The sequence below is a fragment of the Diadema antillarum genome, unplaced genomic scaffold (assembly GCF_040938485.1).
Source record: "Diadema antillarum isolate AM-2024a unplaced genomic scaffold, OU_Dant_1.0 seq00001503_RagTag, whole genome shotgun sequence".
Classification (NCBI taxonomy): Eukaryota; Metazoa; Echinodermata; class Echinoidea; order Diadematoida; family Diadematidae; genus Diadema; species Diadema antillarum.
Genome location: NW_027272237.1, coordinates 94,667 through 120,962, shown reverse-complemented (window position 1 = coordinate 120,962; position 26,296 = coordinate 94,667). Strand labels below are relative to the sequence as shown.

The window sequence follows — 26,296 nt, the reverse complement described above, 5'->3', positions numbered from 1 at the left end:
TGAAAAAAAAAAGGATATGCCACATGTATCTGGTATGCTTTATATCATGAATTACCTTTTTGGTGGATGGAAACGAATTATAACTGAACTGAATGGCATTTTACTATAGAATTGCAAAATTGCACTCTACAACTTGACAGGTGTGAGAGTTAATCTATGGCCATTAAAAAAAAAAATAAAAGGCCCACAACTTCCTCTCACTGCAACCAACAAGCCATGACACCTGACCTCTGCGGACTCACCTGATTGGATGGCCAGTTTGCTGGGTGGCCTGCTCCGTTCTCCTCAGTCCCTCCTCATTTATAGACAACACCTGTAAAATGAAAACATTCATGGCCTCTATCAATATCAATGCTTCTCAACGCCTGATGGCTGGTTTGATATCAGTCTAGGGATGATTTTGGTGAACTTTCACCTCTTAAATCTGTTTAAAAGACAACTTACAGACAGTCCTCTCTCTCCTCTGATGTTTTTCCCCGTCCCTTCCTCTGCTGTATCAGCGTGCTTTCACAGCTTTCTTCCAATCCCTTTACCCACACATTCATTAGATTATAAGTAATTTCATTGAATGCAATAATGGTTTTAAGGGTTTCAAATGCTTTGATCTTTGGATGAGGTGAGCAGACCTTACTACTGACTTTTATGGTGCTGTTTTGTTATGTTTTTGTCTTTTTTTTACATTGCTCTCTGAAATATTTTGACAGTTTATCTTGTGTCATAATATATATATGTATGTCATGTCTCATTTTATAAGTAAATCTGACCTTGTAACCCAAATAAAGGATTGAACTGAATCACATGGAGTGACTGTTGGATGTTCTGTGTGCTTTTCTAAACTGCATTCACTTGATTCATTTGCCTAGAATCATGAAGATGACATTTAATGGCAAGACCGGCAAGGGGAAGAGGGGGATGGAGGAGGTGTAAGAGTGCACCCCTCCCAACTGGAGTCTGGGTAATGATATCCTGGTAGTCTGGAGACTTCAAAAAATGACAGGCAAACAACAGACACTTTCATTACATCTTACTGAATGCTCTCTGAATAAAAAGTGCAAGTAACTGGAAGAGGCCTTGAGCAGACACTCAAGCCTGTTATGTAGACTGGCTGAGCTCAGAGGGATTCCGTTGCCACATTTAAGGACATTGAGGTAATGATTCCTCAATTGTTGGACGCACCCAACCCTCAAAAGCAGTTCTCTACCTTTAAAGGGATGTTAGTCAGACGCTCTAGGATACATTTGCCCACAGTTTTCCTTGTATATCCTCCCAGCTCCCATTCGCTCAGGAATCAAGTCTGACATTATGTTTAACATGCCTCATTGAACAGCAGTAATAGCGTTGTCCTTGGTTGAAATGAGGACAGAAGCATGCACAAATCAAGACGCAAATTGCAAATAATTATGTGTGTTGCTAACGTCATCTCCTACCGCCCACAACCAGAAATTGGGACATGAAATATCAGAGTCATTAAAATTTTTCTTGTCGCCATCAAAGGAAAGCCGCCAATTTGGCAATTTCACAGTTCATTGCGATTATGATGTGCAAGTATAACCAATGTGTCATTTGTGATTGGTTTATGGCAGCTAATGCTTCCCCCCCCCCCCCCACCCCCGGTTCTCAAAGTCAGACAACCATAAGGAAATAAGAATATGGAAATGATCATAAAATGTCTTCCTGTCACTATCAAAGGGAAAGTAGTCATTTCTCATTCAAAAGAAAACTGGAGGAAAATATGGCTGATGATACACTCTTTCCTCTTGAATACACACTATCGCCTCAACAGTTAGACTGGACAGTTACACTCGGTAAATTTAGCTGTGCATCTAGTAATTTCTTATCAACAAGATTCACAAATGAAGGGTAAATGCTCTGGGTATTACACTTATCAGTGCCCATTTTATAAAACAAATAATCCTAAGGCTTCTCTGGCAATCACTGGAACCAGATGCCATCATTCTACCTTATGGAAAATATTGAACATGCTCCACGTTGCCTTGTATATTTGAACTATTCCGAACTTTCCACTCACACACGACATTCTCACCGAGCAACTCAAACCTCTGTGTTCTCATTCATTCATGCATTCATTCATTCATTCATTCATTCACTCATTTCAAAATTAATTATCCATGTATCGTCGCCTGCCCAGCAGAAGGGCCTAAGGCTTGCACGTTCGAAAATATCACACACAAAAAAAATAATGATTATAACATATGAAAGTGCTTTAAAGACTATATCGAATAACGTCACAATCCAAAATTTGATTTTGGGTCAAAATTTCATGCTAGAGCCCTTCTGCCGGGCAGGCGACGGACTTTTATCGTCATCATATGTATGATGCCTTACATGTCTAAGGATTGCCTCTTCCCCAACAGCCTTGATGAGTCCCTTGACATCCAGCTGACCAAGCCTCATGATGAAGACCGGTCGGCCCTCTGAGAAAGACATGAGTGTGGGGTCAATAACAGAGGTTAAAGGTCACGGCACTAATATTCTCACTCGAGCATTTCGAATTTAGCCAAGAGATGAGAAACCTATCTACAACTCAATGTATTGGAAGGAGTTCAGTTTATATCTAAGTCCGTTTCTTAAAAGTTCAAAGAATTCTTCAGAAAATCTGGATTTGATGTCTGAACTAATCTTCACTGCTCTACGGTGGGAAAATTTGTCTACTTTACACCAAGAAGCAAGAATAGCTCCATCACAGGGATACAAAACCTTGTTTAACAGCACTGCAGTATTCAGAGGATTTGAAAGGTGTAGTTCTGGTTGAAAAACAGTATTTCTACTTTTCCCGCAGGAGACATGTAGTGGTTACACAGTTTTGGGAAAACAACATTTTCAATGACATTTGCAATATTTTCCACAAAAAAAAGCAGTCTAAAATGTTGCAAAAAGGAAACAGTTGACATCTCTGCCAACCGAATAGAAATATCCAAATGATGTGTGAAACAATTTAGAAGCAGTAGCTTCTAAAACCATTACCTAATGGGAAAGAAGGAAGAGGAGAAGGAGAAGGAGGAGAATGAAGAGGAGGAGGAGAGGGAGAGGAGGAGAAGAAGAAGGATTAGGAAGAGGAGGAAGAGGAGGAGGAGGAGAATGAAGAGGAGGAGGAGAGGGAGGAGAAGGAGGAGAAGGAGAAGGAGGAGAAGGAGAAGGAGGAGGAGAAGAAGAAGGATTAGAAGGAGGAGGAAGAGGAGGAGAAGGAGAAGGAAGAGGAGGAGGAGGAGGAGGAGGAGGAGGAGGAGGAGGAGGAGGAGGAGGAGGAGGAGGAGGAGGAGGAAAAGACAACAAATAAGAGTGAAAATGAATAGCCTGGTGACCCAGAACTGAGCTGACCTCTGTCATAGTAGTGCCAGCCTCCAGGGAAGTAGTCTAGGAGGATGGGAGGCGGCTCCCAGGTGCTCAGGATCTGGTCCACCTTGTGCTGCTTCCGCCAAGCCAGCGAGGCGGTGATCATCTCGTGCGCCTTCTCCGTATTGAAGTCCCGCGCCCGCAGGAAGCGCAGCAGGTGCGAGTCCTTTGGCATCTGCAGCGAGGAGAGGGAAAATCAGGTCAATTGGAAGATCGCATTTCTCAAAGAGGCTATGTGGAGACCAGTGCACTTTTATTCTACTTCTGATTCACTGCTTAGTCCTGCTGCCCCTTTGAAGGGGGAAGTTTTCAAAAGGTGAAATCGACAATGCTCACTGCACCCCAGAGCATAGAAGCAGCCGATTCAATGGGAATTCAAGCAAATTCATAAAATATTCAGTGCACATAATCTTGCATCACGTATTGTAACTACTGGTAATTTTACTCATAGGTAACTCTGCTGCCAAACCAGCCACCGCTCAAACATTTTGATTTCAGAAAAGCATAAGGTCTGTTTTTATCCCAATATATATAGCAGGTTTATTGCAAGAATTGTTGGGGGTAGTCTCTGTTGTAGTATTTATTATTTTGTTTACTATCATCATCGTCATTTAATCATCACTACTACCATCATCGCCAGTATTCTACTTGATGTAATTTCATGTTTTGTAGGTAATGTGGGTCTATGGCTATGCTGTCACTTTAAAGGACAAGTCCACCTTCATATACAATAGGAGTGACAGAATGCAGCAATATTAGTAGAACACATCAGTGAAAGTTTGAGGAAAATTGGACAATCTGTTCAAAAGTTACGAATATTTTAAGTATCTGCGAAGTCTCTGCTGGAAGAGAAGACTACTACAGTGTATGATGTCACATGCGTACAACTATATAAGGAAAATAAAAAGAGAATTTCACAAAACTTTACTTTTTGAATAAAGTGCACAGTTCTTCGACTTGCTACTGACGTATGTTAAGGGTAATATTATTCCCCCTGCCTTCTGAAAGAGAGAAGTCGAGTGTTCTTTTGTTATGCGAGAAAAATCGAAATATGTTGAATTTTCTTTATTCTTTCTTTATATCGTTGTACTCATGTGACATCACAACCTATAGTAGTCTTTTCATCCAGCCATGACTGAGCAGAAACTTTAAAAATTCATAACTTTTTAAAGGATTGTCCGATTTTGCTCAAACTCTCACTGATGTGCAGAGACTCCAACTCTCCCGTTTTCGACGGGAGATCTCCCGCCGAAAACCCATTTTTGCAAAATCTCCCGTTCTCCCGTTTGAGATTTAATTTCTCCCGCCCTGGCTCTGTGTCTCCCGTTGGAAAGGATTTCTTACTTATTGCTATTGTATGTTTAAAAAATAAGCCTTAGATGGCACCAGAGAGCATCTACAACCCTACGAATTTCGCGCTTCGCACACATCAACTTGGAGTCTCCCGTTTGCTAGGGGTTTCAGGCGGGAGAATCTCCAGATCAGAAGGTGCTTTGGGTTGGAGTCTCTGGATGTGTTCTACTAATATTGCTGCATTCACTCAACCCACATGTCTATGAAGGTGAACTTGTCCTTTAAGTCTACAAAGTGTTGATACTTGAACAGTTCACCCCCAAAAACCAACATCCAAAGAAATTTTGGGAGGGGGAAGGGTCATTAAAAGAAATTGACAAACAAAGCCACTGTGGTATGGGTAAAGAGCATCATCTATTCATGAGGTTCCTCATCTTGTAAAGATTCTCATATTGCACTTCATATTGCAATCAGGGTTTTACTAGAACACGAAGATGACTGTTGCGGATCAAAGTGCGCGCCAAACAAGGCAGGCATACGTTTCTCTCTCACTTTTCCTTTGTGCGTCTCGCTCAGCCACTCCCTCAGCTGGATCAGTCGACTCTCTTGGAGGGGTGTCAGGTCACCGAGGAATTTCTTAATGTACTCCTCGTCCATCTTTGATGCCTCTGTATGAACAATCAATAAGAAATGCCACGTAATGATACATTTGAATCACTAGGATTTCAGATAGTATATGATTTATAATTACAATTACTACAGCTTGATTCAAGCATTCATGTAAACACGAAATATGTGGTGCACAAAAGCCGGACTCATTGACCTACGTGTACATGCAGCACATATTACACATTTGTATTTTACAGTGAGGATGGAATATACATGTATACATATAGCTTGATCATATTGACTAATGCAACTATTTATAACAAATATTTTATCATCTGAAAATGTTAATTGTCATATGAGATTTCTAGCAATCTATTTCTCATGCCTAACTGCTATAAAAAAATGGCCTAATAAGCAAATTACAATAACTAGGCTCTGGAGTTGATGCTGGATATACATGTAACACACACACAAAAAGGGGTGGAAATGGGAATCTAATAACATTACACTTCACTTGTACACTTATGACTACCTACATGTACATATTGCAGTAATGACACACGCAAGTATGACCGTTGAATTTGTTGTCATGGTACCATTTCATCATGAAACTGACGACAGCAAATATTCCCAGGGACTTTGTCACAGCAAGCCCTTGTTCTGACAGTAAATTTTTAAAGCAGCATATTGGTGTTGGACTGATTATCTCTGATTATATCATCACCTAAAGAGAGCAATTACCGGTAGTAATGTCGAGTTTTTGACTTTTTCTATACCTGACATCAATTGTGGAGAGAATTGTAATTCCTCAGTGGAGCATATGTCCTCAGATTACTCTCTGCCAGAGAATTTATGTCACAATCGACGTGGTTGCGTGGGTCTTTACAGCCAAAGAAGTCCTACAAAGTGTATCCCACGCAAGGAGCGCATTAATTGAAGTCATATAGTGGCTACACCATTGAGCATTCAGTGTGAGGTCAAATAGTGGCTATACTACTGACCACTCAGTTTGCAGTCAAAATGGTGGCTAAACCACTGACTTTTCAGCGTGCTGTCAAATGGTGGCTATACTGTTGACCATGCCGTGTGCACACGTCATGAAAGACAAGAACCTCGCAAGCACTACTGACCTTCTGCAGCCGAAGCCGTAGCTCCCACCATCGCCCCGCCCTGCTCGGCCATGGTGCTGGAGGCGAGGCGGTTCCTGATGACAGCCCCATCCACCACGCCCACTGTGCAGGTGGTCTGGTTGGCAAACGGTCGCAGGGCGGGCTTCTCTTCCTGTTGGAACAGACGAAAAATTGAGTAACATTTAACCCTAACTGCACTGGGGGGGGGGGGGGCCTCGGAGGCCCCCCCCTCGACATTTCGCACGATTACTCTGCAACACGCAAATTTTGTTACAAAAAACAACAAAAACAAAAGGTTGAAAAAACAAAGAAATACATAAGAAATTCATGAAACAATAAAATAAATACGAAATTAATTTTGATACCGAATTTTTTTTCAAGTACATTTGCTAAGAATGCCACAAAGATTAATTATACCAAAAATGAGCACTCTTGGAGCTTTATTTACTGATTTAGATGAAAGATTCTGATTTCTTGCATAAATTATCATAATTAATCAAAATAAAATAAAAGAAGTCTATTTTGGAAAATTTAAAAACATGATCTTGTAGATTACATTGCACACTACCATTGTGCAAAGTTCCGCGGCGATCGCGCGATCCACGGCCGAGATCTTAGGGGGGGCCCTTGAGGCCCCCCCCCCCCAGTCTTTCGAGCTACCAAAATAGCCCAGTCTTTTTAGGGTTAAGTGTCTCCCTTACATCCACTGCCATGATGCGAATATTCATAACCACACTGAAATCTTCTTTCCTATTACACAAATCACATACAAAGATGGACTTTGATATACATGTTTAACTGTAATGTTACATTCTACTTCAATCCAAATCTCTTGTCGGCTAGACTGCGCGCTGTGATGGCCCATAAAGAAAATGATAAATGTATTATGCTGACCTTCTTCACTCTCTTTGATGTACTAGAGATAAACAATGAAGGCTTCTAAGACGATCTCCCCCTATAAATACATAAAGAAAGTCATTCTAACAGTCCTCTTAGCATATCTCGTAAAGATATCTTTGATGCTCTGAAATCAGATAATAAACCGACAGTCTGACCTGTAAAAGTGAGGGTATCAAAATAACCACAATCATCTCTCACCGATTTCTGCTTCACCAACACCTTCTTCCGCTTCGGTGTGATGGTGGTCTCGTTTTCTGCCACGGCCGGCAGACAGGCCTTCACGCTCGTCACCTCTTCCGCCTTCTGGTCCCCATGAATTTCCTGCCACGTCGGTATTCTCTCCACCCCCTCCTTGATGATTTCATGGATGTAGTACAACAGGACCTCTTTGCCCTGGATTGGTACACAAAGAAAGGAGAGGATACTGGTAGATAAATATGAATGTTTTTATGTATGCCTTTGCTGTGCTTGATGGAAATCACTATTTTCATAATGAAATCTGAAATGCATTTCCTCCTGAAATTGAAAAACCTTTCAAGGAAGGAGTTTGGTGTGATATCATTTTGCAATTACTTTTGAAATTGCAGAAATCTGTCAAAGATACTGTCATATACTGCACATTTGGCTTGATCATGAGTGTCTTTCACAACTGTAAAGAGTTTGCAGGTATGAGAAATTGCGGGTGAACATGAAATGCGCCACTTTTCTTTGTGACATATGTACCCAAAAATGGGGGAAGCATGGGATTATATTTCACACAGAGATATGAATGTGGACATGGTCTGACATTATGGCACCCTGCATAGTACAGTGTGTAAGACTTTAATTTTATCAAACTGGAATTTAAAAAACAAAAGGTAACTACAAAGGACATTTGTCCTACGCTTTGCCAATAGATACAACGATTGGCAGGTTCTCTACACTTGAAGACGATAGTTGTGCATTACACAGCCAGTTTGAAGCAATCTGGTGATTCATACACTCATTGATCTGTAATGCAGGGCATACATTGTACAACTGTACCCTCTGGTTTAAGCACAAGTTTTGTATATGAACTATTACTCTACCCTAGTGTGTGCAGAACAAAGGTGATCTACATGTACAAGGTCTCAAAAACTTTCTGCTGAAATGCTAAAAACCTCACCTGCCTGTCATGGAAATTCAGCTCAGTTTGTGGATACAATATTTAAGCTCAAACTAGGTCACTGTTTTCATACTCATGATGGCAGGTATGATGGACTGATATACCCACTCAATGACATTTTCCAAAGTTCTGCTACAAAGCGCTATCACGTAGCACTGTACCCTTGGGAAGAGAATGAGAGACTGGATGCGCAGTCTCATACATTGTGCATGTTACCTGAAGCAGCACAGATATATTATATAGAACAAGAGGTGTCTGTTAAGAGTGTGAAGAAATGTTCAGGGAGATGGATAATGACACTTTCACACAAGGATGGGAGAGAGAAAACTCCTCCACCAAAACTCAATCATCCAGAGTTTCGGGGGGGGGGGGGGGGGGAGGAGATGTGTGACAACCTGCTCTATGATCCAGGAGAGCAGCAGCTTCATGGAGTCGCTGGATTTAAGAGGGAATCGGTGGAGACGGGGCGGCTTTACACGCAGGTGGGACAACAAAGGCCTGGATGGAGATGACGTCAAGGGGTGGCAATAGGATGCAGTATGAAACTGGGTGGATGAGGTGGAGGAGGAGGAGGAGGAGGAGAAAGGGTGGAAGAAGAAGAGTCAGGAAGATGGAGTTGGAGATGGGGAAAAGCGTGAAAATAAACCATGACAAATAAAACTTGCAATAAAAATACCATGTCCATTTGACCACTACAGGGTAAGGAACGAAAAGACATTTCATTATCACCTGAGGGATGGGACTGTAATGTACAATCACAGGTTGTAGATAACATTTGAAATAGTATATTGCCCAGGTGACTTTCTTCAAGTTGGGGTAGACTGGGTCTGTTTGGGCATACATGTAGCATCAGCTTCTTGACTCCAAAAGAGCATTAACTCTGAACAAGTCTTTTTAATAATGATGGACCTCTTTACGCAAGGAAAAAGTTTGGGCTAAGTGCAGTACTTCATCAGGCAGATGACCACATCTTCCCAGAGAACTCGCAGAGGGAGGGCAGTAAAGTATGATGACAAATGCTGCAAAGGAGACCACCCTGTCCACGTCATGTAACATTGTTTCTTCACTATTCCCCTGGGGGGGGGGGGGGGGGGTGAAAATCCAAGCACGACATGGACTATACAACGTGGTATTAAGTTGTTTTTGTTTTGCTTTTCTTTCTTTTTTTTGAGAGAAAGAAGAGGTGGGGGGGGGGGGGACTGGGATAACAGCCAGTGGTTTGGATCTCATATGACGAGGAGAAAATATTGTCAGATGAGAGATGATGAAAGCGTGAGAGAATCCCAAGGAAGCGAGAAGCGAGCGAGGGTATAACAAGGTCGGTGGACGGCGCCGAACCATTAGAGGATGAGCAAAGCCCCGGCTCGTCCAGCGAGCCGTCAATACTCGCGCTCCCAAAATAGGCTGCTAGTCAACACGGGGCCGCCTGGGCAAATTTGCCCTTACTACAGGCACATCTGGTGTAATGAGGTTGTGAGTCCGAAGAGGGATTTCAGAGAGTCACCAACTCGACACTTTGCCAGAATGCGATCAACCTGCCGCATACAAACTGTACAATAGAGTACGATCATTGGATGTTCCACTGCTGGGAACATGTTTCTTGCTTTGGAGGTAGAGAGTGGAACAAAAACTCTCATATGGCAACCCTCACTTGCAAAAACTGTACTTATAGTATACATCCATCATATGTTTGGGGAAAAAAGTCAATTGTCCCCCTTCCCATGTCTTTTTCCTTTTTTTTTTCATCTTCTATAGGGTGACATTTTGTCAAATTTGCTACACTGTACAAAGTTGTATGCCTCATCTAGTGAAAACACATTTGAGTCCTTTTGAAATTGTAAAAAATTTACATTTGTATCCGCCGAAATACAATTCCAAGCTGCCAGTCTTCTTTGGCACAACAATGTAATTTCGTGCCCATTTATTCACAGTCATGAATAAACTGAAATGGTGTAACGAGGCCTGTCATGTTTTAATGCACGGTATGATAGAAAACACGGCTTGTCATTACTGAAGCATGAAATTCATTAGTTCTGAACGCCAATAAATTTTCCACAGATCGTTGGTGACTTACGATCACTTTACAGAAACATCATGTTTACGGACTGTGTTCATGACATGCAGTATTATGTATTTTCCATGACAGTAAAGCACTGTGCAATTGAAGGACGTGAGCTCTTTCCACGTTTGCATAGTATATAAGACGATATTAAAATGTCAAACAAAAACACAAACAACTATGAAAAGCAACACTTGCAATCAAACAGCAAGAAGTGTGTGAAATTCATCATATTGCATCTATAAAAAAAAAATCAAAAATACATGAAACTCAAATTCTTTAAAGGTTCTACATGTTTCAAAAAAGAATTTTTATCTGCAGAATGAGCCAGGAAAGTCAGGGCAAATTTATTACCGTTTACAGCAGTCATCCCAGAAGAACACCTATTACATTGTATCCCTAGGTACAATGTAACTTCACTTCAGATCATGATGGCATTATAGTGTACCGTAGTACATGGGAATAACACATGGCATCACTGCATAATCTAAATGGCACAACATTGTGTATATTTCCAATTTGAGGACTGCACAGCAAAAAAAAACCAAACAAATCAATTTCACTCCGCGGCCCTTTACAAACGAGCGCAGCGTGCAGTGTGCACGAGCGAGACACGTAAATTATGGCAGTACTGGGGCTTAGATGTGCGCGTGGACGGGCCTTCGGAGATTAAGTTACCTTTCCAATTAGTAGTTCTGCCCGAGGCCTGTGTAGAAAAACGGTGAATGCAGCCTTGAGTGTAAATTGTGTATTCAAATTCCATGGCACAGCATGCCTGATCACAACAAGACAACACTGATTGTTTTACATCTAAATGTGATAAATTTGATTAATTTCATTCATTTATTAGAATATCAACATACATGTACATGCTGTACAGTATCTGATGACTTTTCCTTTCCTTGTAGTACATGTACACATGTATACTCAGTATCTAACCCTGTGTACTGTATCAGCACTGCCAATGAGAAATTTACAGTTACAGTTGTATTTAAAGGCAAAGTTTCTCAAACATACAATGTACACTGTAGTTGCTTTTATAGTTTATGCAGTAAAGAGATTGGTGAAACGCTCAGCATTCAACTGAATGACAGAATGTGGAATTTTCATGAAAATGAAAGATTTATGAAATTCCTTTGATATTTTCTGTACAACCCCTACTATCATGACAGCTCCCATATAGAAATTCACGTGTAGTGGCTCATGGAATTTTAAAATTTGTGATGTCATCTTTCACACTCAAAAGATTTTCACGGAAATACACGGTGTTGTATGATAATGAGCTTTTGAATCACTTGGCCGAGGTTGGAAGGACTGGACATTTTTAAACAGATAATAAGTGGATGGACATCCGTGACTGAGTGAAAAAACAACAACTAAACACAAAGCAGAGTAAATTGCATCCAACAGCCTTGATGGAAGGGAATAAAATATTGACAGTTTAAAGAAGAAACCAATCAATACTGGCATGCGCTTGTCCCCAGCCTCACACGGCCACCGACACGCATGACTGCACGCTGATTTCCTGTTGCCGGGATGGCGCAGCTAAAGGATCGCGGAAATTAGAGCGAGGATGGCAAACGCGGTCGCGTCGATTTCACAAGTCGTTTTCTCCATCACCTCATCTCCGCCACTTTCGCATCTGAACACTCTCACGCACCAACAAACAATCCCACACAGACCGTATTCAAATGCACCTCGACCCAAACCTCCCGAGAGTCTGCTTTTCATTACGCCATTGTTGTATGCCGCCTCTCGTGTCCCGGAAGAACGCATTTCATCGCATTCCCCGGGTTGTCATCGCTTTCCATCAGAGTTACTCATCCCATCAAGATTAGGAAAAATAATAATTTTGACTATCTATCCCATCTTCATCTTATCCCTCATGTACACCTTATCCCTCATGATCAAACTACATACCGGTACTCCAAGTTTTTCCCCACACACATTGTCAATGATCATCTACCAGTCACTGGTTGCTGCTGGTGTAAAATCTTATATTCTTCTGGATTGTGATAAAACAATTTTAATCTTACTCTTTCTTCCTAGATTCTTACAGAGAAAAAGTGTGGAATTATTATAATTGTGATTAATTAACTTCAAACAATTCTCCAGGACTCTGATCAAACTATTTTAATCTCATTCTTTCTTATTCTTATAAAGAAAAAGTGTGGAATGAATATAATTGTAATTTACTAATTCAAAATAATTCTTCTGGATTAAGATCACCATATTAATCTTATTCTTTCTTGTTCTGTAAAGAAAAGGTGTAGAATGAATATACAATTCACTTGTAATTGTAAGAAAAAGGGATTCTCATGACTTTCACAGACATCTGATGGATACATGTATACTTGTATGTGATTATTACAAACAACTGAGATTATATAAAACTTGTTACCTATGTAAAACGTAAATACAGATTGAAACAAATACATGTACATACATGTTATGATCAAACGTCAATTTCTATCAATGTCGCTTTCTTATTTTTGAGATTCGAGCAAACTGAAGTCATACGCCTGTTTTCATAATACTAAAGCTCATCGGTCATCATGCAATCGAGCAACTAAACACCTGCCCTACTCGGCAGACCCAGTTTAGATGACCTCTCACAGAAAACCCTGTACGAGAGTGGATACTGACTAGTACGGCGGCACCATTATCTCTTGGCCGATATATTGCATGTTCCCTTTGACTGGACCTCACAGGCATTTACAACCTTGCCTGTCCCTGCTTCCTTTTCAATTTGTCTATTATCGAGATCTGTGGAGCCCAGCCAGGCAGAGTAAGTGACCTTTCTGCATCTCGAGAGCCATGCACTGGGACCACAATATAGAAAAGCCAATTTTTTTCACGACAAAATGTCCAGATGCCATTCAGTGAAGATGACTCTAGTTTTCACATGATTTCACAAACTGGAAACTAGGTATATCTGTGAAAAAACATGTCATTGGAAAAAAAAAAAGAAAAAAGATGATCGAATGCAAACAACACAGCGCAAAGCTGCAAGGGCACGCACAATGTGCAAACTGTACAAGGCTCATGGTCGATGCAATCTTTTATAAGATGTCGCTCAAAGTGAACAACATCTAAGATTTACTTTTAGGTACAGCAACAAAATTTTGTACGAATATGAAACTTGTGTAATGTAGGAGCTCTTCAGCCCTGCCCATTGAGCATCATATTATGTAATATTCCACACAATCAAAGAGGAACTTCCTCCTAGATTTAAACATACAGTACATTACACTGCTACACCCAAAAAGAAATCCTCAAGAGCTTGCTCGAAAGTGCAAGCGTATCTTACAAATTAGCCTAAAATGTCAGAAGCAGAGATCTCAAACACAGAAAAATTAAAGAAGAAAAGCAGTTCTGATGCAGGAAAAAGTGGAAGAACTGCTTACTCTATGCACATTATGTTTCTACCTTTACCTGGACCGATGATATGAGTCATAGAAAAAAACTAGATATATCGCTACGGCTACTGATATGCCTCCGCCATAATGCATGGTTCTCCTAATAGGTCTATAGTACACTGTCTTGACAATGTGTGATGACAGTTTCACACAATTGGCAAAATATTAAAATGACAGGTTTGACACAAATGTGCTGAATGTTCACTTTCCTAGAACTAGGTTCAATTGGATGAATGATTAAAATGTCAGAGTGCAGGTATTTGGGGAACTGATGATTTTTACTTGACTTTTGACCCTTTTATAAGTTTATGCATTTAGTAATTTTCAAGGTATTGAGAAAAAGTATAATTTCAGTATCAAATGGGAAAATAGCATTATCTAAACCTGGCCTTTGACCTTTGACCTCACAGTTCCAAAGAGAATCACTGTTAGGTTGAACATGCATAAATATGTAAGTTTCAGGATGATACCTTGAGTTACTTTCGAGATATGGAGGAAAAAGTGCAATTTAGCACTTTCACTGACCTTTTACCTTTTGACCTTTGACCTTTTGGCAAAAAACTTCCCAAAAAATATATATTGGGTAATACATGCCATACAACAAGTTTTAAAAAAAAACCTTCAGCCTATTGCATTTTAAGGAAAGTAGTGATATTTTGAGGAGTTGACCTTGACCTTTGACCCCCTGACCTTTGACCCATGACCCCCAACTTCCCTAGATAATCACTGCCCATCGGTACAAGCATATATACTAAGTTCCATGAAGATACCTTGAACCATTTGCGAGATATGGAGAAAAACATGAAATTTCAATTTTTTTTTCACAAAATAAACCTGTGACCTTTGACCTTTGACCCTGTGACCCTAAAATCCACACAAAGTATTATCCCCCAAGGATATACCCTCATACCAAGTTTGATGTAAAACCACCACACGGTTCTTGAGATATCGACAAAAACAAAACGGGACGGACGGACGGACGGACGACCCGAAAACATAATGCCTCCGGCCACTTCGTTGCGGAGGCATAAAAAGACCACTTTAGAGCAGCTGTGATAATGAGTAGTGAAGACAGGGTTAAATTTAGCAATATCATAAAACAAATATTGTAAATGTGGAAATTTTCGCATGAGTAAGTTTTTGCTTTCGGCCTGGTAGATGAAGTTTACATGTTTTCATTTCTGTGTAATAAAAATATAAGGAAGTATTACATGCACATAACGGCTTATAAATGTATAATAGCAAGCCGAAAAAAAAAATTGTGTGTTTCTACTTTCACACTAGTTCCATGTCATGCAAAATCCACAAAAATTTCCACTTTTACAATATTCACATAGTGCAGGGTACGGTACTTGAAAAGTAACTTGAGTACACTCTGTAAGTGTCTATTTTAACACAAAAGTACAGTAGGTATTTAAACATCACTGTGAGAGGAAAGAATTCCCTATCAATCAAGTGCAAATGATACCCTTAAACGGTGAAAGTCTTTTTCTTCCTGCTTGTTATTTAAAGTACAATTTGTTGTAGAAGCTACAATACAAATGGCTTCCACTCTCGATGAAGTTGCCCCCCCCCCCACCCCTCAAACAAGGAAAAGCTTCACAACCCCAGTTCAGTATCAATACGGAAGTGGCACATGATGGATTTACCGAAGCACGAGATAAACTTCAGTACCGACATTACCAGTAGCCTCAGGAATTGCACTCTTCATCAAACTCTTGTTGTAATTTTTTTGTAAGCCTATCTACACCAATTTTTATTTTCCCCCCTTCTGGAACTCGAGGCAGTACAGTACATGTAATTCTGTAATTAGAACCATGCAAGTTTATAAGTCAGCTGTCGCCATGGCGATGTAGGATTGGGGGGAGGGGCGTGGTACATGGCTGAGTCAGCCACCATGTGGAAAGGGACTCAGTTGCCCGGGCATGGTTTTTGTACCCTCACTGTGTATATGGGTACTTTCTGACACAAATGCACAATGGTATTACTAACACTCCATGCATTTGGCAATACACTTGTCTCATATTTGCTCACATTTGCTGAAAATTATTTTTTATCTTTTTTTTTTTCACTATCAGATGCACATGTGACTTGATATTTCAAAGGCAAAAGTGTAGAAGTAAGACATACAATGTACAGTATTTATAGTTTATAGGAAAGCTACCCTCCCCCTCCACAAATAAAAGTTTTTCTTTTTTTGTTCCCTAGTTATTGTTTCCCTCCCCCCACCCAAAAAAAAAGAATGTACCTAATAATGTAGGAGTAGAATCAGCAAAAACAAAATAGATCAAAACAAGGTACAATTTGTATTGGCAGGCATATGACTGAATAAGTACTTTTGCTTAATCAGTAATATGAAATCGGACCTTCTAATACTGTAAAAGTGGATATTTTCGCGCGACTAATTTTTCGCGTTTGGCTGGGTCAGAAGAGTTTCGCGTGTTTTTAATTCCGCGGAATCAAAACGTCACGCACAGGAACATATGGCGAGCAAAAATATTCGCGGGCCTTTATTTTCGCGATAGTGTTTGGTTGCGCGAAATGCGCGAAAATTTCAACACCGCAAAAATTTCCACTTTTACAGTACATTCTTCTAGATAACATTAACAGTATAGAAATGTAAAAGTGGGTATTTGCGCGTGACTTATTTTTCGCGCTTGGCCGTGTAAGAAAAGTTTTGCATGTTTTTAATTCCGCGGAATCAAGACATCAACAACTGGAACATACATGTATGGCAAGCAAAAAAATTATTGCTTTTATTTTCGCCCTAGCTTCTGGTTGCGGCTTTTGTTTTTATAGTTCAGTGAATGCATTGTCTGTATTTTGTTGTAATTATTGAAGCGCTTTGAGTCTATTCTGAAAAGGCTTAATATAAATATTGGTTATTATAAAATGTTGTCAATAACACACCTAGCTATAACAGAAGATATGAAGAAGAGACATTCTGGCATTGTGAGAACATAAGCCCGAAAACGAAAATTCCTTCTTCTTCGAAACCACTTGTCTGTGAGCCCCAGAGACATAAAGCCATGTCCAATCGCTATCTGGGTGACCAGAATCAACTTCAATCATACTGGGGTGATTAACGTAATGGCATATCCGCTGAGCAGAGAGTGGTAGTACCAGCCAATACTTTCACTTTGAATAGCTTCCTTGTGACATATTAATTATTAAACCAAGGAAATGGCAAGCAGCTTTCAATAAATCTACAGTGAACATTCTTCCATTGAATGTACACCGTATCTTAAATAGCTGGAGCAAGAACTTGACAAATTTGAATCCTCTAAAAACAAAAAGAATAAAGAACAAAACATACACAAGATGTTGATTGATATGTCTAGTTAATTCAGAACACAGCTTAACCCGCTGAGGACGGACTGATTTTGCTACAACGTGCATTTCCCATAGACACCTGCCCGAGTATACTCAGGACTCGTCCTCAACGGGTTAAGGGCTAGCCCATTTATTTACTTCTTTCTTTCTTTTTTTAAATCATTCTTCCCGACTCAGATATAAAAATCCAAACAAACAATCAAGCAAATGCTGTTTAATCCCACATACATGTACAGTGGGAATTCTGCATAGACTCAGCTTGGGATGAAAAAGCAGTAGAGAAATGAAACAAAGAAAGACAAGATAGATTTCGGGAATGCAAAAAATAGAAATCTGTAGGATTAAAAGAAAAAAAAAAGCAAACAGAAATATGCAAATGCGAGGTTCCTTCCAAGAATCATTCCACTGGATTTGATCTCCGGGATTAACTAGTACCTCGGAGATGGTGCACGCAAGAGCAAGCAAGGTACACTGTATGCTTCTATTAAAACCACCCACGGATATACTCTGGCAGTGAGAATGCATGATTATTTACAGAGATCATGCCACGAATGGTCCTACATAAAAATACAATATGTACACTGTACACATAATAAAACCTTGACCTCCACTTCTCATAAACAGGACCATCTGTCACATTGCTGCTCTCTATTTGCAATGTATGTATTAAATAAAAAGACTGAGTAAACTCACAAAAGAAGGCTGCACTGGTGCAGGGAAGCATGTAAACGCAAGCAAAGCGTCATGTTTGACTTGCAAATGCAGCCTTCCACATCAAAAGAAATTGATTGCACAGTTTGTTTTATTATTCAAAGACAGACAGGGGTACAATACACAAATATCTGACCTGATTTGCATTCCAACGTACAATATAAAATGGATCAGATGATTATGATTTCTGCTCTAATCCTATTTTCACAAAGGACTAGGAACAGATAAATCAGGGAGCTCTGGGAATGAGAGAAAAGTCTGTCAAAAGCAAGATTTTGAGTTGTGAAAAGTGATATTGTGCACCTTCTTGCCAAGCCCTTGTTTACTTGTTGGCATTAATACCTGAAATTTGAAGTTACTGTAGTTTACCATTGGGAGCAGTGATTTAAAAAATGTTCGAGTTGTCACATTTGATGCATATGTGTAGGTCAGTTGTATCACAAAACATAAAAGTTTTGCAATAAAGCCTTAAATATAAGGAGATATCACTACTTTTCTCAATAAACCATAACTGCAGATGGTTTATTCAAGAAACAATGTTATTACAACTATTGGTCACATTTTGCTTATTTAACAATATTTTACATTGATTATACTGATGAAAACTTGTGACATTGATTGTTTCCAGTGCTAACTCACATTTTAGAACTATTCTGAAGCACTAAAGCTGGGTTTTGATTCATCTGCAAATGGTAAATAATGCCTTTAAAAGTGGTTGATATGAAAGGCGATGCCAAACATAGCTCTTTATGCACATGCACAAACACAGACCTTCATTCATTTCAAGGGTACAGCCATCAATTGGTAGCAGTTTACTGCTCCCCTTAAAGATAAAAACAAAACCTGCTACTGTATTTGGCATAATCTGCACTAGCCTCTGTTGTGTGAAGATACATGTACAACTAACTTTACCTCTACTGAGTTAAGTTACTCATTGTAAAAAGAAAATACTCCTCTCCCTTCCTTTCAACTTCCATCATTCCTCAGGTGTTCTAAAACAACGTATCCTTAAATGAGGAAATGCAATTGTCATGGATCTTTAATTTGTAGATGTCAATCAATGATCCTCACTGACAATTTGAAAACATGCATTGTGGGCTGCTAAATGAGTCGTGGTGGTGGGACTCACAAGGTAAGACTTTGCTTTGTTCTATCTTAAACAAAAAATATTACCACACGTAGGAATTACATCATAGTGAAATGCATGGTCATTGCTACATGTAATTTTCCTAGCTCCTGCATGATTGTCATGTATTAGTGTATAAGGGTGTTTTTTTTCTATTAGGGGCCTATTATCTTAATAACAATTTCCTACCAGCCTATCCCACTTTTAGTCAAGCAAGCATCCCCACATCCATCCCCTACATGTATATCCTATACAACTGTAGCTGTCTGTCTGTGAGTGCGTTTATCGCTGTTTGTCTGTGGGTGCATTTGATAAACACAAAGCTGTTTTGATTATGGGGTTAGAAATGGGTATTGAAACGTGCTCCAAACATGGGAAAGATGATAAACACAGCCTGTGTCTGTCTATCTGCCTGTCTGTCTGTCCCTCTGTCTTCCAATCAGTCACCTAGATCTCTCGTGAGCCACTGCGTGTTTTGGACCGCCATGAACGTTCTCCCCAATTAGGAGATGCCAGCATGCCCGTTATTATGCAATTTTCCTCTTCATTTGTCGCAATTTCCCCCTTCTTCTTTCACCCATCCAATCCTGCCCTATTGTCGGGGGGGGGGGGGGGGGGGGGGAGGGGACGGCAGCTGACGGAACGGCTGTCAGGTCACAGACGTCACTCTCTCAGCGTGACGCAGGTCGTCCCTGGCTGCATGAAATATGCATACAGATGAATAAATCAACTCATCTTATACGCTCAGTCATCCATGATCCCACGGCGTAGTGCATTCATGGATGCACACATACACACAGACAGATGCATGCACACATACACACCCACACACTCTTGATGACCTCAATGCAATATGTTTGTCAAAAGAAGAGTCCACTGATGAGATGGCAACTCTTAAATATTTCATGACTATACCTAGCAAGGTTACCCTGTTACATGTTTTTTTTTACCGCATAAGACAATAAAAGCCACAGGACAGGAATGATGCGGAGTGAAATGTGATGCATTTCATCCCTGCATGGGTTCTATATCGTTTTTGGAGAGCACTGCCTGAAAAGAATAAAAAAAAGAGGAGGTTCATTCAATAATGAATCATGCACCTGCAAATGTGAAGGGAGAATGGGGGGGGGGGGGGGGGGAAAGCTGGGACCCCGAGGAAGGTACTGATGACCTGAAGGACACTTGAAAAGCATTGCTTGGAAACTTCAGTCAGAACACTGTTTGAAGACTTCTGCAGAGAAAGAGGGGTTTACAGAGCATTTCCTTATATTTCTATTTTTTTATTCTCAAATTCTGTAGGGCCTACTGAAGCTGAGAGTTCATATACATTGTGTCTCCAGGGTTTTTTTTTTCAGTTTATTGTCTCTTTTTCCACCTCTAAATATTAACCTTTTTTGGAATGCAACTTTTTAGGAATCTGACTTAATAATCTGTCTTCTTAGGTTTTTTTTATTCTTTTTACTATTGGTTTTATTTTGAATGTATGCTCTTGTTTGTTTTATCTTCTTCTTTTTTAAATTTTCATATAGTGTAAACCGTAATGTTCACATGCATTTTAATCTCACAAATTTAAGACAGCCAAGATTCGCAAAAGTAAAATGCACTTGAAAGTTCTTGTCTACACTACAGTATAATGTGTTGGATGCCAGTGGCGATTCACAAAAATTTCGTGCCACAAACAAGTGCGTCGGCTCCTATTTGCAAAAATTTGATGCCACAAATATTTCTTGCTTTACAGTATGCTCATATGTCATCTTTAGAAGAGTGAACAGAACATTGAGGTTTTTGCAAATTAATCGTTTTCTACTGTCACACTGCAATACTAATAAGATAAACAAATATCTGGTCAGTTAAGGTAATAACTTGAAAAGAGAAGTTTGAATAAATTCACTACATACTGAACATTTCATGTTTGAAATTCAATCAATTTGACATGCTATTTTTAAATGGGAAAACTATCCTTTAAATAGTCAGCATTAAAATAGAAATTGTGTATTCCATGCATGTACACGACTTTGTAGTGCTTTTATAGTCATATACAGCCTTTCTGGAATATATTAAAAGTTTCTCCCCAACAACGTCATTCATCGTCCTAGGAATAGAACACTGCACACTTGAAAACTGATCTTGAAACTCAAAACAAGGAAATCATAGTTTGCTATCCGGGGAAACTACCGGTATTTAGAGTATTACAGTGTACTTACACTACGCGGAACTGACAGCTTCCTCCACTGGATTTAATGTTTACATGATGACTACAGTACCAACAAAATCCAAACAAAAACATGAGTCATATCACTCAAAACTATGTAATACCTGCACTGCCATCAGAAAAGAAATTCCACATTTTGGTGGATGACTACTATTAAATCAACATTCATATGATATTTCAGTGCTCAGTGAACAACCTTAAAGCACCACTAAAGTATTATGCATCTATGTGTAGAACTAGTATTGCAAAAGTGTAGACAGATTTTCTATCGCAGGGAGCAATTTTACTTCATGAATTTGAATGGAAAGCAAAATCTACCAAAAAAAAAACCCAGAGAATATGAACTGTTCACACTTCAGTTTAATACCATGAACATGGGACTGCTACACAAAAGGTATTTTGTACAGAAGAATCCAACATCCAATTTCAATCCACTGCCCATTGCTATGCAAAATACAGGAATTAAAGGACAAGCTCACCATAATATACAAATGGATTGAGAGAATGCAGCAATATACTATGAACAGAACACATCAGTGAAAGTTTGAGGAAAATCAGAAAATCTCTTCAACAGTTAGGAATTTCTGAAGAGTCAGTGCTGTCATCACTGCGTTCCAGAAGACTTCTACACCTTGTGATGTCACATACGTAGAGTGATACAAAGAAAATACAGGTACATGTAAAGAAATTCAACATATTTCCACTTTTCTTGCATAATCCTGGTATACTACTAAACTTGAGCACTTGATTTGCCTCTATCAGAAGGCAAGGGGAATAATATTATCCTTTTAATACTTAAGTAACAAGTCGAGGGAATGTGTACTATAAGAAAAAAAAAGACATTTTGTGAAATTCACTTTTTTTCCCCTTATATTGTTCCATGCATACATGTAAATCAGTAGTACCGCGTAGTCTTCTCATCCAGCAGTAACAGCAAAAAAACTTTTAAAATTCATAACTTTTGAACAGACTGTCCAATTTTCTTCAAATATCCACTGATATGTTCTACTGATATTGCTGCATTCACTTTAAAATCCACACACATATCAAGGTGACCTTGTCCTTCATGACAAGCAAAAAACTACACATGCCCCAGACATTGATTCAACCCAAGAAGTTTGATTTTCCAATTTCTATTCTAATCAATTTATCTATTTGTTTGGGTTATTGTTGTTGTTGTTGTTGTTGTTTTTTCATTTAAAAAAAAAAAAAAATCCTCTCCCAGCGTAGCCATGTTTCACTTCCAGGGGACCAGCGAGATCTTTGTCAGTTGTTTTGTTCGGTTTTGTCTGTTTGTTTGTTTGTTTTGTTCTTATTTATTTATTTATTTTTCATCATGGCAGTGTTTGCTGCATCCTGCCTGGAGGCAAAATGCATACATACAGCAGGAAACTGAAAAAACCCGACAGAGAGGCAGTCGTATACATGTTTTTGCATCGGGAAATTATGCCGCGTACTGTATGAAGTGCCTTGCTGAAGGCAACGACAGCCGAGACCATCGTGCATAGCAGATGCTGTCTTACAGTGCACCACCGCAGGCACCACGCACTGCAACCCTGGATGTTTGGAACCGCCTGGATTTCAATATCATCCCAGCCACTTAAAGGCCACACTGCCCTCGTTTGGCAGTGCTCTCACTTACTTTTCTTTTCTTTGTGTCCAGAACAGTAACTACAAAGATGTACAATTAGACATTACATACAGTTTGGACATACTACATACGTAGAAGAATGCTATACAAAGCTTCCACTTTCCTTCAAGTGTTCAGTTACATACACTTTCACAAAGACAATCATCATACAAGTGCACATGAACAAACAACTAGCACAAAAAGGGGGAAAAAAAGGACCTTTCCAATCTATAGCCCATGATTTCAACTGACAAAATTGTGGTGTGGTACAAAATGTATGTAAATGTGACAAACTGCAGTTGCCTGGTACTTCTACAAGGAGTTGTTGCAGTCCTACTGTAAATGTATCTGTATGTCTGTATGTCTGCTGTTACTGTATACGCCGTTATTTTCGCGAGGGTTTAATTTTCGCGAATTTCGCGAATTGCAGTTGGATCGCGAATTTAACAACACGCGAAATTGTCTCCATGCGCTTTGTTGATAGAGCATTAACGTAAGTGTCGGCGTCGATTTGCGAAAACAACACCTCGCGAAAATGTCTATGACCTCGTCATTCGCGAAAATATCTGTACGCGAAAATAACGGCGTATACAGTATACTGTAAGGTCTACTACATGTACACTTGTAGATGTTGGAAAATTGTACACTGTATCATGAATTCATTTAGCTGGTCCCCACCAAGTGACAGCAGCAAATACATAATGTACATATTATATACAGTGTACATTAGCAAAAAAGTGCATAGAGTACCAGGTGTAAGAGAGACTCCAGAAACCAAATGATACACCTTTGTCACTATTAAGCACTCAACGATGCATACACTGTATGTAGTGAATGGCCGATCATGCATCTGCTCATGACAAGGCAGTCTCACTTGCTACATATCTTTGGAAAGATAACTGTGGTGTACATGTCACGTACTAAAGCCGGAAACTAGGACCATTGATAAAATGAGTCATTCCCAAAAAACAAAACACATCAGAGCCATAGTCATGTCAAGTTTGTATGATCTGTACCATCTAAAAATATCTTATGTAATATGGCATTATATGAACACAGTCCATACCACCCATTGAGAGTTTCACATACAATGTAGAATAAATAGAAACTCAGAGCTCTTTTGAACACGCCCTTTAAAAATATGATACCGTAGACAATATGCACACTTTGGACAGGAATCCGTATTTTCCCAATTGAAGGAAACTTTTCTTCCAAATGTGTACCATGGTACACCTTGCCCCAAACATGTATCGTAATCATACAACTTGCTGTACATATGATATGCTCTGTATCAAAATGTTGCAACCATAGAGTGAGATACAAATAATACTAAGTGCTGCAAATACAACTTTAATCTTTGATACTGGACACCCTTCTTTGCAGGACATTTCTTAGGTGATTCTGCGATCGACTCTTCTAATCTTTTGAGGTAGCTTAATTCTTTGTAAGCTCCTCTTCGACTGTATAATGTCTGCATCGTGCATTTATCCCTAATGGACCTCTAATCCCAAAGCTAGGAGACAAACACAAATCTTCTTTAGATACCTAATAGAAGCCTACTTTTTCTCCCGTGTAAAGCTTGTTTTTGGTAAGGACTGAGAAAGCTTTTAGATACAAATAATACTGTGTGATGGCATGGGGACATATATATATATATATATATATATATATATATATGTTAAATATATATATATATATATATATTTTTTTTTTAAGGTTTTGTAAAAGTTGGGTAGAGAAAAGTCCAAATAAAGGGAAAGGTTTAGCATTAAATGATATCAATTTTCACTGTGGCAGTGTCATCTACAACAGTGTACATGTACAACTGATCTCTATTTTGAGAATCAAACCATGTGTCTCAGTGTTCTGCTTTGCAAGCAGACATACTCAAATGTAGACCTACATATAAATTTTCATGATTAATTAGCCTGTTGAAGACGAGTCCCGAGAATACTCGGGCAGGTGTCTATAACATGGGAAATGCTTGTTGTAGCAAAATCTGTCCGTCCTCAATGGGTTAACTTGATTCATCATGTGCTGAAGGGGTATCTACAGTGTAGGTATACTGTATGCCTCCGAACCATGGTCTGGCTTATACCCTGATTTCTGAAGATCTATGATTACATGAGGACTGACCTTTCAGTAACCCCAGCTGGATATGAAAATATCGCATAATACATATACCTGAAGCAGAATTACTGACAGCGTGCTATCTACAGTAATATGCTACTTTGGATAACACACACACACACACACACACACATACACACAAAAAACAAACAAAACAAATGGGGAAGGGGAGGGGGGGTATTCCCTTGAAAAATGGCTAAAAGCTTTTTGTTTGCTGAACTAGGCCTCAGAAGGCCATATCATTTTGAGATTTAATGAAATCTTCATCGTACCAGAGAATTTTCTCCATCCAGCAACATCATATTGATCATGTGTCACCTTTAGTGCACTGTACTATGCATCCAGAATCTGTTTACATCTCTCCGTCTTTATACATGATTTTAGTTTCTGATCCTATGTAATACAAACATAGAAAATTGGCAAGGGGGTGGGGTGCTGAAACATGCACTTTATAGGTTTGGATTGTGCATTAATATAACCCCACAGAAGCAAAGTTTGTATTTAGAACAACTGAGAACAAGTAAACAAAAACAAACAAAAAAACAACTCCATTCCATCCTTCTAATTAGAACTGACTGAATTCATAAAAGCCGCACAAAATAAGAAAAAAAAGAAAATAAAGAAGCAGATATGAATAAGTACATCAATTCACGGCATGCAGTATGCATTCACTGTGTTCTTCTATTAATGTGTGTTGCCAGTATTACATCTTGTAGATTGAGCTACAAATTGAGCAGCATAAACAGAGTTTTGAAATGCTGCTATGCCAGCAACCGATTATATGTAAAACAATTCTCAACTTTGCTACAAAGACACACTAACCATGTAAAGTAAAAAAATTATGGTAAAAATACACCATAAACTATTACAAAAATGCAGTTTCTGGGACCTACATCTTTAACAGATTAAGTGTAGGGATATTCTATGCAGCATTTACATTGTATTTATATGGCAGACACCTCACTGAAGAATGCCAGCCCAAAAAAAAAAAAATGTCTTGATGTGTTACATGTCGTGTAGAAATCACCTACAAATCCCGTCATATTTCCCCACCCACAATTAAATGTCATCTCTTGCGAATCCCCAATAAAAATCAGAACACAGTCCCATACATGAGAATTACTGGTGGGCTGGGTTTCTCCAGGATTTATCCCTTTTGAAAGAATTACATAATACCCTACAATAAACTACCTGCACATGTTTCTTACGTGTCAACCGCAAGGAAAGTTGTATCAGAAAAGCAAGG

The 26,296-nt window shown here is 39.3% G+C and overlaps 1 protein-coding gene across 1 annotated transcript in view; it reads right to left on the bottom strand.

Annotated features, from left to right (window-relative positions):
- The window catches only part of LOC139710128 (SEC14-like protein 1), a 57,652-nt gene that overhangs the window by 4,686 nt on the left and 26,670 nt on the right, over positions 1-26,296 (bottom strand). Inside the window, exons 5-10 of the mRNA XM_071622061.1 lie at positions 7,485-7,679; positions 6,387-6,537; positions 5,179-5,315; positions 3,340-3,529; positions 2,347-2,435; positions 243-313 (exon numbers count right to left, since the gene is read on the bottom strand). Coding sequence (XP_071478162.1) covers positions 243-313; positions 2,347-2,435; positions 3,340-3,529; positions 5,179-5,315; positions 6,387-6,537; positions 7,485-7,679 — 833 coding nt within the window. The remainder of the gene's footprint in view (positions 1-242; positions 314-2,346; positions 2,436-3,339; positions 3,530-5,178; positions 5,316-6,386; positions 6,538-7,484; positions 7,680-26,296) is intronic.